Source organism: Octopus bimaculoides, chromosome 4, assembly GCF_046866305.1.
Source record: "Octopus bimaculoides isolate indiv1 chromosome 4, ASM4686630v1, whole genome shotgun sequence".
In the NCBI taxonomy this organism is placed as follows: domain Eukaryota; kingdom Metazoa; phylum Mollusca; class Cephalopoda; order Octopoda; family Octopodidae; genus Octopus; species Octopus bimaculoides.
In genome coordinates this window covers 135,676,141-135,694,818 of record NC_142931.1, presented here as the reverse complement: position 1 = coordinate 135,694,818, position 18,678 = coordinate 135,676,141, and the positions used below count along the sequence as shown (strand labels likewise).

The 18,678-nt window shown below is 34.5% G+C and overlaps 1 protein-coding gene across 25 annotated transcripts in view; it reads left to right on the top strand.

Moving 5' to 3' along the window:
- Window positions 1–18,014, top strand: part of LOC106880165 (neurexin 1) — a 358,761-nt gene extending 340,747 nt beyond the window's left edge. For 15 of the 25 annotated variants that reach the window (XM_089351543.1, XM_089351541.1, XM_089351540.1 and 12 more), the window contains 3 exons: window positions 9,931–9,997; window positions 10,319–10,491; window positions 17,192–18,014. In XM_089351543.1, the coding sequence (XP_089207669.1) occupies window positions 9,931–9,997; window positions 10,319–10,491; window positions 17,192–17,693 (742 nt within the window). In that variant the 3' untranslated portion in view covers window positions 17,694–18,014. The remainder of the gene's footprint in view (window positions 1–9,930; window positions 9,998–10,318; window positions 10,492–17,191) is intronic. The other 10 variants (XM_089351552.1, XM_089351550.1, XM_089351547.1 and 7 more) reach the window with 1 other exon arrangement.
- The last annotated feature ends 664 nt before the right edge of the window (window positions 18,015–18,678 follow it).

The following is an 18,678-nucleotide window of genomic DNA, read 5'->3' as shown; positions in this document are numbered from 1 at the left end:
ACACACACATAATGATTGCAGCATGGAAAACACTTATTAGTCATTCAAAAACATGCAAAGATTTTTAACTTCATTTAAACATGTATTATTTCATGTTAAACTTTTTGTTACATCAGAATTGCAGAGAACTCATGTCAGTGACCAGGTCACAGTAAAATAATAGTTTTGATACCTGATAATAAATGTTTAAGTGAGGTTAACAGTCTTTGTGTGTTTTTGAATGGCTAATATATGATTTCTCTCTTGCACTAATTTAAATCTCAATGCAGCCTCACAGCCAAACTACATGCTTGCCAAATACATCTCTGATGTAATTAAAAGAAAAAAATTGCGAATAAATACATGCAAATACTTTTGCATGTGCATACTGCAAAAGAAACTGCAACAGAGTGTTCGTTGTTTTTGTTCTTGAAATTTTGGTTACTCAATTAAAGCCAGTAAATCACAGTACTTTTGCAATTATTTTGAAAGTTTATGAGTGGCATAATGAATAAAAGAAAGAAGTGGTAAGAAGCTTGCTTCCCAACCACATGATTCCAGGTTCAGTCCCACTGCGTGCCACCTTGGGCAAGTGTCTTCTGCTATAGCCTCAGGCCAACCAAAGCCTTGTGAGTGGATTTGGTCGGCAGAAACTGGAAGAAGCCCATCGTATATGTGTGTGTGTACCTCCATTGCCACTTGACAACCAGTGTTGGTGTGCTGCACCCCTGTAACTTAGCAGTTTGGTAAAAGAGATTGACAGAATAAGTACTAGGCTTAAAAAATAAGTACTGGGGTCAATTTGTTTAACTAAAACCCAGCAAGATAGTGCTCCAGCATGGCTGCAGTCAAATAACTAAAACAAATAAACAAATAACAAAATATATATATATATGCACAGGTGTGGGTGTGTAGCTAGAAGCTTGTTTCCCACCACATGATTTCAGGCTTAGCTCCACTGCATGACATCTTGAACATGTGCTTTCTGCTACAGCCTTGGGCTGATCAAAGCCTTAAGGGTGGATTTGGTAGACAAAAACTGAAATAAGTGTGTGTGTGTGTGTGTGTGTGCGTGTGTGTGTGTGTGTGTGTGTGTGTGCGTGTGTGTGTGTGTGTGTGTGTGTGTGTGTGCGTGTGTGTGTTACTATCTCTGTACCTTGAATTTGTAATAAAATAAGTGTCACCATTATGCAAGCAGTGTTCTTTGTTAACAATCTTACATGAAAATATGTCTGATCATTGTGGAATTATTACTTTACTTGGAAACATGTGAGGGTTGGCAACAGGAAAGGCATCGAGCCATAGAAAATCTGCCTTATCAAATTCCATCCAACCCATGTGACCATGGAAAAGTGGACATTAAACTGATGATGCTTATGATGATGTTATATACATATGCATATTTATATAATCATCATTTGACACCCATGTTCCATGTTGGCATGGGTTAGATGGTTTGACAGGATCTGATGGGCCTCATATCTTTGACATGGTCTCTATGGCTGGATGCCATTCCTAATACCAGCCACTTTACAGAGTGTACTGGTTGCTTTCATCATGCAGCTTATAACACTACTAACCCCAAGGGAATAGAGGCAGTTTTATGCATTTATATGTGCGTGCATGCGTGTACATTTGTGTGTATATATATATTTCATATAATTGAACTTAAAACTCAGATAATATTTGGGAACAATTAACCTGGTTATATAGATATATGTTGCACATATTGTAAGCTATGAATGCACACGAAAACAAGAAGTGTAGTGGAATAACAGAACATAATCTTCATATGTAATAGATGCACTGAGTAGTTCATACTATGAGCACAATGGAAACAGAATCTCTTAGAAACCTACAAGAAGTAACTGATGGCTTTTGATATTTGGGAGATGTAACTAACAGTAAAGTTGGTTGCTCTGAAAGACCAGCAGCCAGGGTAAGAGTGGTTGTAGAAAGTTCAGGGAGCTACTACCACTGCTGGCAACAAAAGCCCTCCCCCTTAAAGTGAAGAGCAAATTGTATCACATTTGAATTAGAACTACAATGTTGCATGATAGTGAGACATGGACCTTCAATGCAGAGGACTTGAGAAGACTGGAATGAAATGAAGAGAGAATGCTCCATTGGATGTGCAATGTAAGTGTTCATGAAGGACATCGTACATTAAGATAAAACTGAGCATAAGAGGAATCAGGTGTAATGAGCAAGAAAGAAAACTGTGCTGGTTTGGGCATGTAATGGATATGAATGAGAACAGTTGTATGAAAAAGTGTTGATCACTTAATGTGGATGAAGGTTGTGGAAATGGGAGACCAAGGAAGACATGGTACAAATTGGTGAAAGCTGATTTCAGGATCCTGAACTTCACAGAACAAATGACAAGGGACCAGGATGACTGGTGATATGCAATCCAGAATGTGTTCTGAGTCTGTGTGTGCACAACTAGACCTTCACCTAATTTCCTCCTCAAGACACCCCCACCACCTTTCGTCTCCCTAACTACAGCTTTTCCCTGATACTACTAGTCTTTCTCACTGCCTCAAACCATTTCACTTGATATCCATCCTTCATCCTTATACTGCCCACTCCACCTACATTTTATATTGATTATCCCATTGAGCCACAAAATTATCTCTTCTCCTCTACCTCTATGTGTGTCTCATTCTCCCCATGCACTACACCTGCCTCTTTCCCCCTCACATCATTCCTCTCTCATCCTTTCCTTGTCTACTGTGTCACCATTACTATTATGCTGCTCTACACTCTCCCATGCATCATTGGTCATACCCCAGCCCTTATCCACCATTCACTACATCCACCCCTCGACATTTTGCGTTCAGTCCCAATGTGTGGCATCTTCGGCAAATGTCTTCTACAATGACAACAGACCAACCAAAGCTTTATGAGTGGTTTTGATAGACTGAAACTGAAAGAAGTCCTTCATACGCACACACACACACACACACACACACACACACACACACATATATATATATATAGATGTATGTAAGTATTTATGTTTATGTGTGTATATGTGTATGTGTGTTTGAGGGATTTCATATTTGCCTCGCATTTTGCTTACTGGTTATAAACAATAGCTTCACTAATGGTGTCATTTGCTTGCTATCCATGACAAAAGCATGTCCAGGCTTCTTGGCATGCTTTGATATGTTGCGTGATCTTTGTAAATAAAAGGCTCGTTTTGTTATTGTTTGTTTCCAGTTCTCCACATAAGCATGCCCAAGCTGTTTGTTGTTCAATAGACTAGGAGCTTAAACTTCACTTGGGAGTTCACCACAGGAAGGGCATTAAGCCATAGAAAACTCTGTCCTAGCATATTCACATATGGCCTTGCAAACATGGAAAAGTAGACATTAAAATGATGATGATGATGATGATGACAACGATGATCCACTCCAGTCCACATTATCCGAAATGTCCACAAATTTAGATCTACTGATCCCAGTGGAGTTACATCTTTTGCTTATAGTTTGCTTATAGTTTTTAGATTTTAAATCCCCTGAAGCAAGTTATCTTTGAATAACCTCTGTGGTTAAATGGTTTTTCAACTCACTTATGTAATAAGTGAAAATCTGCAGTTTTTGTATTTAGTAAGCAGAACTTTTCAGTGAGGTATTTTATCTCAGCCATATCATGATACTAATAGCCTACTATTCGACAGACATGTATATTAAACAATCTCAGCAGGGCTTTAAACAGATACATGTACTAAGCAACCAAATAAATCTGAAGTGTGTTCCTGTGTTCCTCTGTGTGTGTGTGTGTGTGTGTGTGTGTGTGTGTGTGTGTTGTTATCAAAATATTGAGTAAATAGCTAGAAACAAATATGGCATATTACTATAGTAACTATTCATACAGCTCGGTATTCTATTGCCTAATATTCTATTATTATTGCTAATAATGCAGAAATATGTGAACTCCAGATCAATAAATTGAGCCAATCAATATAATACATGTATACATAGCTGCAGGTACATACAATTACACACACACATGTATGTATGTATTAGTATGAATATTTTATTATTATTATTATTATTATTATTATTATTATTATTATTATTATTATTATTATTATTATTATTATTATTATTATTATTAAGGCGGCAAGTCGACAGAATCAGTGACAGACTGGGAAAAATATTTAGTGACATTTCATCTATCTTTTTGTTCTGAATTCAAATTCTGCCAATGTTGACTTTGCTTTTCATCCCATTAGGGGTTGATGAAATAAGTACCAATCGAACACTGGGGTCAATGTAATAAACTTATCCCCTCCCAGAAATAGCTGGGCTTATGCCAAAATCTGAAACCATTATTATTATTATTATTATTATTATTATTATTATTATTATTGAGTGAGAGAGCAGTGCAAGACATCAAAGTGACACTGGGGTAAAATATACAAAGCCCAGTATACCCATCATGACTACCCATCTGATAAGGGTACACCAGGCACATGATTCACAACCATATGTGCACGACATAGTCATCTCATATCAAGATAAACAGTACATGACCTTGCCTAGTTAGAATTTTCTTCAATTCAAGGAGCCAATCCTGCTCAAAAGGTCCCTGAATAAGGGTTGTTTATGAATGATAAACAAAACACTCATGTTTCCAGAGGTGAATTATCCAAACCCCAAAGAATTCCTCTCAACACATGGCTATGATGCTCCCCCACTACTTCTGCTCGTGATCAGAGATGCACATATTATCAGCCACTAAGGGACATGCTCAACTAATTAAAGTCAAACAACTGACAAGCAATTCTGTGGTATTGACCAGAATATTTGGTGTAGCCCATCTTTTATACCAAGATAAAACAATGTGCATGATAACACTTCCAGTCAGTTAAGATTAGAAGCCATTGGAGCCACTGATCAGAAACCATGAGGGCCACTGCCTGGGACTGCATCAGGGCATTTATTATTATTATTATTATTATTATTATTATTATTATTATTATTATTATTATTATTCATGTTCTCCCTGACTCATGAAATCAGTACAGTTAATGAGTGACCTGAAGATCTGTAAGTTAATGCTTATACAAAAATTGTACGCACATAGAAGTTCCAGAAAAATTGTTTAAGGTAGAAGAAAATGGGCAAGTTGCTCAGTTGAAAGTTCATGAATTGAGACAAAATAAGAGAAGTAATGGGCCACATAGTCTATTTAGAGAATCAGAAGTCAAGATATTAATGGTAGAAGAGAGAGAGAGATGAAACAGTACGTCTATTGACAACTGGTTGTAGTGTATAGTTAGTGAATTTTTGCCAATCAGCCAGATGGTTTCTTTTGTATGCCCTATAATACTTTTAACAGCAACTCATTTCAGATAAACATTCTGTACTTTAATGTTGGTTACACTTCTCTTTTTTTTTTAGATAATCAGTAAGTGATTAGAACAACATCCATTTTTCATTTTTTGCTCTTGAATCCTAATCTCAGTGGAGTTAGTTTAATAATGTCATATTTGTGTGATTGACATGGAAAAAATTCATCAGGCATCGTAAAGGTTGGCTATTTTTAACAAGTTTGAGGATTTTAACAGTGTTCATGTATAGAAAGTAGATAGATGCAAGATTGTTTCATCTTTATGTGAAGTGATTAGGTTTTATTGCATTTGAAGGTAACTACTATATCATATACTGATTACATGTATGTGTATGTGTGTCTTTGTGTCTGTGTTAATCTCATCTCCAACCACAACTTGACAACCGGTGTTGGTGTGTTTACGTCCCCATCATTTTTGGCAGTTCAGCAAAGGAGACCAATAATATAAGTTCCAAGGGCTCTCTTTATGGAAGTAATGTTAGTTCAGTGTTAGGTAATTAATGTTAAAGGAAGGATAATACCTATACAGAAACGTTGAAGAGAGAGAATATTGGTGGCAGCTACATATGTATTGTTTGATTGAGAAGAATGCTATTAATATAATGCAGTTAACGTCTAGCGCAAGGGAGGGCACACAGGTGAATCTCGTTAGGTGGCATGTTTAACTAAGAGGCTCTAATGTTAGATACAGCTAAGAACTTTCCTTGGTGCTAAGGGCAAATACACTGATATTCCCAACTGTGCAAAATGAATGAAACATGGCATTGAAAACCCAATCACTATTTGATCTGATTCAGTGGAAATGATGAAACCATACTAATATACAACTGTGTGTATCTGTGTGTGTGTATATATATATATATATATATATATATATATATATGTGTGTGTGTGTGTGTGTGTGTGTGTGTGTGTGTGTGTGTGTGTATGGGTCCACTGTGAGGGTTCACTCTATAAGGTGGCTGGTGTTAGAAAGGGTATCTAGCAATAAAAACCCTGCCAAAACAGTGAAGCCTGGTGCAGTCTTTTGCCTAGCCAGACCCTGTTAGGCCATCCAATCCATGCCAGCATGGAAAATAGACATTAAACGATGGTGATGATGGTAGTTGAGACTTCTGGTGTCCTTGGTTACCAGACCATATCCCTGCTCACCATTATCTGAGCAGAGATTGCTGTCCGCAAGTGCAAGCCCCATGAGTCAGAGCGGCTGTTCCAGCGCATCTCCTTCCATTTTGTCTGCTGGTGCCATGAGAAACGTTTCTATATTGTGAGAGGCAAGATTCTCCGTATTTGACCAATGTGAAAAAATAGAAAAAATATAAAACACAAAAAAAAAAAAGATTTTAAAAAATAGAGCAAAGAAACCACACATATATGAACCAGGCAAGAAATCATTGTATTTTCTGTGAGCTTAACTGCTGGGAATTCAGTGTTTAGAGACTTAGTATATTGTTCATATTTTACATTTTAGCTATATTTGTTAATCTGCCAATTTCTCTCTTTATCTCTTTTCTCTCTCCCTCTCGCTCACTCTACACACACAAACACATGTCTACATACATATACAGACACCACACACACACACACACATCCATATGTGCTCTGTGTGTGTGTGTGTGTGTGTGTGTGTGTGTGTGTGTGCATGTAAAAGATTATTAATTAAGATATGTTAAAGTACTAGCACATGGTCATGGGTTCAAGCCCTCCTAATACACTCACTAGATTATAGCCTTGGCAAACACATAGTTCAGTATAACTCCATTTCTTTGATTGTCAACAAATTCCACTATTACTTTATGGTTGAATAGTTAGTGTTCGAAAAAGTATTTATATATATATATATATATATATATATATATATATGCATGTACATACACATATGCATATTTATGCACAGAGAGAGAGAGAGAGGGAGAAAGAAAAAGAGACAGAGAACATATAAACGTCTGTATGTATGTATGTATGTACAGCACACAAATTATTAGCTTAAAGCCCAGATATATCGACCACATTCTGATAAAATTTCTGTATGGTATTATGTTTTCCTGTGGCAATATATTTTCAAACTGGCATTTGCTTTTATTAAATATTTTATTAGGTTACTTGTATTAGATTAGATTACTAATATTACATTATTAGTTTTATTCAATTACGCGTTGAAAGCTCTTTGGTCCTGCCACCTGACAGAATTTTTAAGACTTTTGAAGCAGTCTATTTATTGCCTCCCAGTGGATAATGCTCTGTCATATCTCAATTATGGAAATGGTTACCACTTAATTTCTTCAATGCTACATGTCCTTGATCATGTTTGGGCTTTCATTCAATAAGCTCAGGATTATGAAATGCTAAGCAAAAAGCTCTGGCATTAAATTTGGCTTCTAATAATGAACAGTACACAATTTTATAAACATGTTGGAATAACAAATTTCTTCTTCTATAACCAAAAATACTCTTTATCCTCCTAAATAGAGGAATATGTATGCACATCTGTGCATTTCGTTTATTAATAAATTAATCAAAAGAGTCGCTTTTTATGTTTCTTCAAGAATAAAAATAGCTATGTGTGAATTTAGCATTTGTTAATGTTATCAAGAATTATTGAAGGTCAATGATTGAGATGAAAACATTGATGAAAATGTAGCCCTGGCCAACAATGAGTGGAAAACATTTTCATGCAGTGTTTAAACTACTCAAGTTCATGGAAGAGTAGGTGATGGATACACTGAGTGGATCTTGGTTGGCTTAAGAAAAAATTATCTTAGTAATAGAAGAAATCAAAAAGTCATAGCAAAATAGCTAGCTCAACATTGAGTGAATGGTTTTTAGCATGTTGGTAAATGAAAACTTTATTTACGTTTTGTAAAATGTTATCAACTACTTGGAGATAAGTATTTCTCGATACAAATGAGAAATATCAGACTCCCTTCAAGCAGTTCAAGAATGCATGATTTTTCTGAGAGCCAGAGTTATTATTAAACCAAAGTAGTTATTTGGTCTTTAATATTTTAAGATATAAATTGGTTTCAAATTTTGGCACAAGGCCAGCAATTTTGAGGGAGGGATAAGTTGATTACATCGACTCCAGTGTCCAGATGGTACTTATTTTATCAATCCTGAAAAGATGAAAGGCTAAGTTGACCTTGGCAGAATTTGAACTCAGAACATGAAGATGGATGAAATGCTGTTAAGCATTTTGCCCAGTGTGTTAATAATTCTGTCAGCTTGCCACCCTATTTTAAGACATAAATTATGAATAAAAGTGATGCATAATTGTCTACTTCAAGGGACAAGTAATATCTATTTTGGTAATCTTGCACATTGACTTAGTGATTCTTCTGTCATTAATTTGGCAAGTGCAGTGAAGTCTCTGTTTTGCTGATGTCCTCATAATAAGACTTAAACATATGCTGAGTTGTTCCATACTCGTCGAAATAACTAATTATTATAATCAAAATTCAATGATTAATATTTTTACCTCTGCATATTATTCCTAGTTATTTTTTTTTATGTTTCCTGCATTAACTATAGTAACAATAATTTGATAACTGAAGGAAACGTTGCAAAGTAGAGGTACCTCTTTTTTTTTTAAATCTGCATGCTTTTATGTTTTTAAACTGAGGTGAAGATAACTCAATTACTCTTGCATATTTGAGGGGGAAATATGGGCAGAGATAGAGTTCCAGCTGGATTCAGCTCTGGAGAAAAGGGATTAGGAATATGTTTTTGTATGGGGTTTGATGTTTAATGAATCTAGAAATAGCTTATATATTAGACTTTATGACAGCTTAAAGAAGTGTTATTTTCCACCCGTCCATGCTAAGTGGACATCATCTCAAAATAAGAGAAGTGTTTGAATGATGCATGTATTAATGTAGTAGCACTTGAGTTGCATGTTGCATGTGTCAGATATATGTAGGTAATATATTAAATGGTGTATAATGTGTTTGGTACTTGATGGGAGTAATAAGTGAACTACAGCAACTAAAAAGTATTCAAGAGAACAGAAATAATTTAGTTGAAAAGAGCATATGATAAGAGCAATAATAAATATAAGCATTATGAAAATGTTCTCAGAATTGTAACCAAAATACAAGTCAGATAAGAAAGCATTTATGTAGTTTGGACCATGTAAAAACTTAAAATAAACCGAGAAAATGGTCATGATTAAGAAAAAGTTTGCAGGGAATCATTTTGCTGCTATCATACTATTTTGAATGATATGTAGTGCATGTGTTTGCTTCAATATATTTGTGTAGATATGTTTCTGATTGTGCATTTTATTTGATATATGGTTTACTGACATGCATATATTTACCCATCATGATACAATGTATAGGGAAGATATCATTGTTATACTTAAAACTATTATGTTTAAAACTCCATACTATTGCAATCTAATCAAACTTTTAAAGAACTTACCAATGTTTAGATGGCACAATGAAAACCTACAAATAAAAAATTTATTTAAAATTAAAAATACAATTTGCACATGATAGCCTTATAAATTTTAAAAGGCTTTCATTTAACAACTCCTAAAAGTTAACTCCTTTCCCCTTCAATTTTATTAATTTGCTTTACTTACTACAGGCAGTTTGTTCCCAAGAAGAAGGAAAGTACAGAGGTACAAGAAATGCAGTCTACAATGGGTGTCCGAGTAAGTAGTACTGAAACAAACAAATGTACTGTGGTATATGTTTGTAACATTTTCACATGTAGAAACCAGTTAATAGCTGTCAGCAAGGCATTTTCACCAAATAGCTATATGTCCCAAGTAGTTTACCCATTAGTGACACTGTCTGTCATGTAGACACCAGTTTAGAACACATAATATTGGTCTCTGACTAACATGGAAGTTTCCTCATTTTTCCTTACCTTCTCTGCCTGAAATTGATTCTATTTAGATTCCCTAATTAACCCATAGCCCACCCTCACCCCCATTAAGAATTGTCATTTTGAAATTAATTCCACTTAACAGGTAACTCCACACCAGTCAGCAACTGATGACATCATATATTCTGGAAATGATGCTGGATGCAACAGTGATGATGAAGATGAATGCAGTTCTGTTGGATCTGGAATGGTAGATGAGATCATCACTCCAACAGTGATAGTCATCACCACACCACGCCCAATTGATTCGTCTCCCAGGTAGGCTACACCCAATGCAAGCATTCCCTTCAGTCACTACAAAACAGTCTGACTGAAACCTTAAAACATTTTCTTTTTTTTCAAAGAGCAAAAGATATTCGATATTTTTGCATCAATAAAATGCATTATGTGGCAAATAATTCCTAAATAAAATGAAAAAATCAAATTGTATTTTTTTTTAAGAAATATTATCTTGCCATATGGAGGTTGCTAACAGACAGACAGATAGATGTTGTGCTTTGAGGGTTGATTACATTCAGTTTCAGTGTATGATACTGACTTGCTCTTTGTTCAGAACTGAGTTTTCTTAAAGTTAAAAATATATTTTTCTCCAGTATGGATTATGGCAAATACTGTCTTTTATTTTCATTTTCTTCTCCTTATGAATTTTTTTTTTATTTCCTCTGCACACATCTGGATATCAAAATGCGTATGTCCTAAAAATTCAGCTGAGAGGATTTTTTAATGTTTTGTATGATGGTATTCAAATTTAATATTTAACTAACTGTAGTAAAGCTTAATTGAATATCAAGCATAGATGCTAATCTATGAATTTCTCAATAAAGGTATATTTTTCAATGTCTTTCATTTACCAAATACTTTTAAAACAAATCAGTTGGCTGAAGTCTTAATTCATTGAAGATTAATTTTCATTTACTCAGAAAGGATTCATTTCCTTTAGGATTACGAGAGGATTGTATTTTTGAAGTTAATACATTCTTAGGTGTGTCATTAACATAGAATATACTTATATCTATATTTGTCTATTTATCTGTGCATATATATATATATATATATATATATATATATATATATATATATATATAAACTTATTTTGCAAGCTGAAATAAACGATCTGCAAAACAATAAAAATCTTACACTTAATAATAATTCAGATATTTCTTATCAAAATATTGTAAAGAAATATGTCACTGATTCTTTCTGCTGTTCTAAGTACCTAGTTATTTTAGATCCTTTGTTCCATATATTTGTTTTAGCTTTTAAATGAATCCTTTGTGTTCAATCTTATGACAATCATGAAATAGAAATCTTAGTTTAATTATCAATGAACACTTTTTTCTTAAATCCTCATTGATATACATTCAAAGGATATCTTTTGTGTACCAAATAGCAGGTATAGAAACTCATTTGCAGGAGTAAAAAAAACCCAGCTACTTTAGTATATAATATAGATTTTCAGGGAAGATTATATATTTTACACATTTTCTTTTATCAATATTTCTGTGTTCAGTATAATGCAAAGGATTTCACAACACAATTCGTGATATTTCTTTCTAAATGAACAGTAAACTTTCTCAATTAAAATGTGTTTCTTTTGTTTTTAAGTTTTTATCCTATATCTCAAAACTTGGCTTTTAGGAAAAAATCATTCAAACTATTTCCTCTTTCCTGAAAAGGCTGTCTCTCTCTGTTGACATTTTCTATATATCTTTTGTATTTTTGCATTAATTTTTTTTTTTTTTTTTTTTTGTAAAAGTTAGTCACTCATGGAAAACAAGCTATGAATTTTTTTAAATATATGCTTCCTTTATTGCATTTCATTAAAAATGTTGACTTTTCAAAATTTGGGTTAAGTATCTATTTTCATTCTTTTGTCCCAATAAATATATGTATGTGCATATATTTGTACATTTTTGTTGCTAGAACAAATTAGATCTTTCTGAAAGTTCCTACTTTTGGATGATATGTTGGAAATGTTTTGTCAAACGATTCATTTCTGGTCACTGATGCTGCAAGTTTGCAACAACTGATAATATTAATGATTGAAGCAAGCACAGCAATTTCATCTTTGACTCGACTGTAATGTGCTGTTCTTTTTATGCTGTAAGTTACAATGTCTTATGAAGCTCTCATTTACCTTAGTATATTATCCATAATTATGGAGCATATAAGAAAATTCACAAATGAATTTAAGTTTATTAGTATTTGTGTGTGTATATGTGTGTATATGTGTGTAAATGTGTGTGTGTGTGTGTGTGTGTGCGAGAGAGAGAGAGAGAGAGAGAGAGAAATATGACCTTGCAGCATAGCTAAACTCTCTTAATATTTATTGTATCTCACCCAAGATCAAAATAAGTAAAAATCAAGAATAAACAATATATTTATCTGTATAAATATATATTTAAGAAATACAATAAAAGTACAAAATCACAAAAACCTTTTGAAAGTATAAAATTAAAAGATATCAGTTAAAAGAAAATTCTGCAAAGTTGCATAATTATCAATATTTCAAATGACAGTTAAGATGGGTATATTTCCTTTCCTGTTTTCAAGATACTAGTGGTTGAATCTAACTATACATTTAGATTATGATTTTTGATATTCTTATTACACAGATAAAATTAGTTTCATACTTTTTGAAATAGAGTCTTAATGGAAATTTACATAAAATATTTTTTTGCACATTTAAGAAATTTATATGTACATGTTTTGAATACTTATCGTTAACAGGTACCTTGAGTATAGTTTATATTTATGTCTACTTTCCACAGTTTATCATTAACAATCTATTTTGAACTTGCTTGTACTAAGCTCTGCAATGTTGTAATTCTTCTCTTTCGTTTCTGCTAAGATTTGTGTGGACAGGACAAATTTTGGTTTTGCACCATCTTCACCATCATCAGTCTTCATCAGATAGATGCTTTTCGAAGCAAATATTAACAATGGTCAAGATGATATTGAAAGACATGATATAATTTTTAATTTTGTAATAATTTTTTTTACTCTTAATTTACCATTCTTTCTGTCAATGAATTTATTTCATTGTTAATAATTGTAGAATAGTAAGCTATATGTCTTTTACTTTCCAGTTTTAGTTGTGTGTTGCAAACACATATTTATCATTAGCATTGAGTCTTTATTTTTACTGGCAATTTCTTTAAGTTAGCGAGCTATAATTAGCATATGTCAATAATTACAATTAGCAATTGATCAAAATACATGAGTACTTATAAAATACAACTGAAGTAATACAAGGGTTGGCTAACCAAGATACTCTCATGGAATGTGACCAAATGAGGTTTATTTTTCAACATAGTCCGTTTTGCAGTCCACACACTTCTTCCATTTTTGTTGCAGTGCTTGGATCCCATTATTGAAAAAACTTTTATCCAGATATGACGGTGTCATCATCACTGGGATATTGGTTCCTAGTCAAGTGTTTTTCAATGTTGGAGAGCAGATGATAGTCAAATGGTGCCAAATCAGGAGAATAGGGAGGATAGTCAACCAGTTCAAAGCCACAGTCACACACAGCAGCCATTGAAACCAAGGACTTGTGTGCTAGAGCATTGTCCTGATGAAACAAGACCTCTTTTGTCAGTTTCCCTGGACATTTGGTCTTGATAGCCTTTTGTAACTGCTTCAGCAAGTTAGCATAGTACACTCCGTTGATGATGTGGCCCTTTTGAAGATAGTAAATAAACACAATGCCTTTTGCACCCCAAAATACTTAGACCATCACCATCCCTGCAGATAAAACAACTTTGGCCTTCTTTGGAGCAGCTGAGGAAGGGTGTTTCCACTGCATGGATTGTGTATCACTTTACAGCATAATTTTTAAGCTCCCACAAAGGTATAATGTAATACACAAGCACACAACTATGTCTGCATTGCATCTTATAGCAGAAATAGCTGTAAGCTAATGAAGTTCGTTAGTGAAATATGGGCTGTGACTGCAGAGGACATGTGCAGGTGTGAAAGAAATGAAATCAACATGTTCTGTTGAATGTGCAATGACAGTGCGCATGTACAACAAAGTGAAAATGTACTGAGAGAAAAATGGGTTTGTGGTGTGCAAGGGAGATGACTATGCTGATGGTCATGTGATGTGAATGGATGAAAACAGCTGCATAAAGCAATACCAATCTTTGAAGAGGAAAACTCAGGAAGACTGGGACAAAGTTGTGAAAAATTGTCTTCAGGTGTTGAGTCTCACAGACAAGATGACAAAGGACCAAGATGATTTGGTGATTTGCTGTGGTTGAGAAGATCCATCCAGCAAAATAAAATTCAATAAAAGCATGCCATTTATGTCCCTGCCCCTGCACACAATTTGTCCCTGATAAACCTCTTCCCCTCAACCCATCTTCTTAACACCTTCCCTTCTCCCCACCCAAGTACACCACTCACTGTATTTCCCTTCCTTCTATCTCTCACTCTCCCTTCACACCCTCATGAACCTACCTGCACTCAATGTGACCTTGTTGAATCCCTTCCCCACAACATATCCTCCTAAGACACCCTCCCTCTAATTGTACCTACTCACTGCATTCCTTTCCCTGCCCCTCCCACTTTCCTTTTGTAATTTTGTAAACTTACCCACCCATTCACCCTATCCAATCCTTGATTCCTCTCCACCACCTTGTAACTTGAGTGTACAATATCCCCCATTACATTTTTTCCGTCTTCTCCCTCCTCTCTCTCTGACCTCTCATCACCTGGCACAAAGCCCCCACTTTTTATACTACTCCCTTCAGTTGAGGACTCTTGTCTTGTAAATTACTTGGTGACCTAGCCAGTGTTGATGCCACATAACAAGCACCTAGTACACACTTTGTAAAGCGGTTGGTATAAGGAAAGGCATCCAGCCATAAAAATCATAACAAAACAGATAATTCAGCTTGAAGCAGTCTTCTGACTTGCCAGCTCCTGTCAAACTCACACACATTAGTTAATGTCATAAGAATTTTATAAACTTTCAAGAGAATGTGAACTAATTCTGTTATAGAATAATCTCAAACCACATACATAAAGCTAAAAATAGTAGCATGTATATACTGGGTTGAAAAACCCTTTGTGATAAAATCTTTATCTGTGTGTGTGTGTGTGTGTGTGTGTGTGTGTGTGTGTGTGTGTGTGCTTCAACGTATGCACACACACACATACACACACACGCACATGAGAGAAGAGTGTTCTGTACTTGTAGAATGTATAGTTTATTGAAACTGAATTTATATCTTGCAACTTGGGTTTCATGCCTCTTCAATCTTCAGGCAAGAACTGTCACATCTCAGTTCTTGTAATATATTTATAGTGGTTGGTGGGGATGTGGTCTTATATGTTTGTATTTGTACATTTTGTGTTTGCTGACTAACTATTATTTTTCTGTTTCTTCGTTGGTTATCACTTATCCATTCTAGATTGATCTATTGATCTAGTTAAGGCTGCTCTCTTATTAACTTTGTTTCAGTGTTTTTTTTTTGTTGGCCTTTTCGATGGTACTATGTTTGTAAATGTTATTAAGGGAATTTTAAAGATGTTTCTGAGTGAGAGATTTTTGGAAACTAGTAAAGAATGGATCTATTGCAAAAGATGTTTCTAGTTGAGTGATTTTCGCAGGCTCTTAGAAAGTGCCTGTGTTTATATTAATGGGTACCTTTTTAATTATAATTCTTTGGGGTGCATTTACTCTGTGCATGTGTGTGTGTGTGTGTGTGTGTGTGTGTGTGTGTATGAATGTATATATGTATATATACATAGGCATATACACAGATAAAGAATTTTGTATAAATTATTGAAGAGCATGTGATATTTGAATAGTAGGTCTTCAGTAAGGGGCCTGTCTATCAATCATCCAAGTCCTGTATACCATAAACCTGCAAAACATTGAGTACCGCCTTCACCAGTTGGTCATGTAGTTGGAATAGGAAACACTACAGCTCCTAATATTTGCTGTTTAGCCTCAGATCATCTATGACCAAAGTCATCCCAGTCATTACTATCCTGTTGTTTTTCTTTCTGCATGGAAGCCAAGAATACAAAACCAGTGTGTCTGGATTTTCTAAGGTTATAGGGTGTTATTTGATGCAGATTTGATTACTTTTTCTAGCAGGTTGAACAGCTACAGTGAAGTTCAGGTAGAATGCTGTATAATACCTTTGCGGTTGTTACTTATGCCTCTATACTCTCATTCAAGCCCTGCAAGGATCAGCTTTCTTTCCTGAAGTATCAGTAAAATAATTCCTTTTCAAGTATGAACAGTAGTTCAGTTATATCCTACACAATTTGTGACTTTGTACCCTTGCAAATAATCAGCAATGATATAAATATGAAGATGAACTGAGCTACTGGTATATAAGATTCATCTCAGTGTATGTGTGTATGTGGTCACACATAAGTTCTTGCATGCTGCACTTCTAGGTATTGTTTATTCTAACATAAATCCATTTAATTATTATTGATGTTTCAATAATAAAATCACAATTCTCCTTTGTATTTGAGTATTTGAATAAGCTTATCCGTATGCTTACATATCTCATCTTAAAGTAATTCCTTCTGCACAAAAGACATGTTTTTGCCATATTCCATCATGGATTTTTTTCCATGAGGTGTTATACAGTTGGATACTATTCATATTGTGTTATAATATTGTTGATTGCTTATAGTTATTCGCATGTATCAATAAGCAATAAATTGGTTTGTAGTTACATTCAAAGCATAAACATAAGTAAACCATAACTTTTTTCATATATATCATTTAGTTTTCTAGCATTGAGATTTTTTCTTGTATATTTTGATAATATATATAAAACTTAAACACACTGTCTGAAACAATATATTTTCATTATGTTTTTACTTATAATGATGATTATTAGTATAGCTTTGTATGTATATGATATGTTTATGTATGTTAATGTAGATTTTATATACTGACATATTTTCTTATTGTCTTTTTCAGGAGCATAAGTCCTGCACCTGAACCCTCACAACCTGGGAGAAACAATCATCATACTCCCATTGGGAATGGAGTCAGTAGTGTGAAGACCCGACCAAGCATCACTCCAGACAACCCCACTAATACCTTAGAAACAGAAACAAATAAATTCCCAGGGACAACCTTTGAAAACTCAGATGATTTGAATATTGGTCTGATTGTTGGCATAGCTGCTGGTGTTCTTGTGGCTTTGATAGTTCTTATTATTGCGCTTTATAAATTTCGAAGTCGAGATGAGGGCTCCTATAAAATAGATGAGACCCAGAACTTTGCATACTTGGACTCAAAGCAACAGCAGAGCAACGGAGCATTACTACCTCACAACACCACACCTGGTGGCGGTATAGGCGGAGGAATAGGTGGTATGGGAGGTATGGGAGGAGGCATGGGTGGTAGCATTGTTAGCGGAGGTGGTGGGGGTGGCAAAAGTGGCAAGAAAAAAGATGTGAAAGAGTGGTATGTATAAAGATTGCACACTCTACCAACCGACCAACCGACCAACCAACCAACCGACCGACTGACTGATATTATTGTTATTGTTGTTGTCCCTTCTAATCTAAACAAATTTCTATGACCAGCAGGATTTCGGTCGGTAGGTAAAGGGGGAGGGGAACTAAGGCAGAGCAGTTGCTACTGCTGCTGCTGCTGCTGTTGCTGCAATTGAAGCTATTTAGCTTTTGCACCAAGCATGATTGCCTCAGCAGGAGTAAACACTCTTCAGATTTTAAATACTAAGCTGGATTTAGGAAAAAAATTAAAGGAAGAAAATATAAATTGCCACATTTATGATATAAAATCTTTTCCTCTCCTCATAAGCATTTTTTAAGTGGGGGGGGGTGTAAAAAAAGACATCAAGGACACAGAGTTTGTACCAGGTTGAGGAATGTTCATTTGTAACTAAATGCATTTCCTTGTTCACTTGGAAAAAGAAAATTTGCCACATTTGAGTAATACTCTTGGAGTGATTTTTTTTTTTAATTCTATCTATTCGAAAGATAGTAAAATATTGAGGCAACAGTAAACAGGAATTGTCTTTAACTTCTTGAAGGCAAAAGTCATATTTTCAATAGAGAATGTTTTAGGATCAATTTTGTTCTGGCATATATGTATATATGAATGACTATATATATATGCATGTTTATATGTTTGATTATGTATTTATTTATGGTTGTGTATATATATATATATATATATATATATATATATATATATATATATATAAATATATAAATAAATATATACACATTTATAAATGTACGTAATGTATGAATTCATACTTGCATGCATGTGAGCGTGCGTGGATGTTTGTATGTATATGCATATTTGTGTGTGTGCAGAATGCATTTATATAAGCATGTTTCCATGTAATAGGACAAATATATTCACAAGCACATACATATCCATATGTGCATGCACACATGCACAGACACACGCACACACAAATACACACA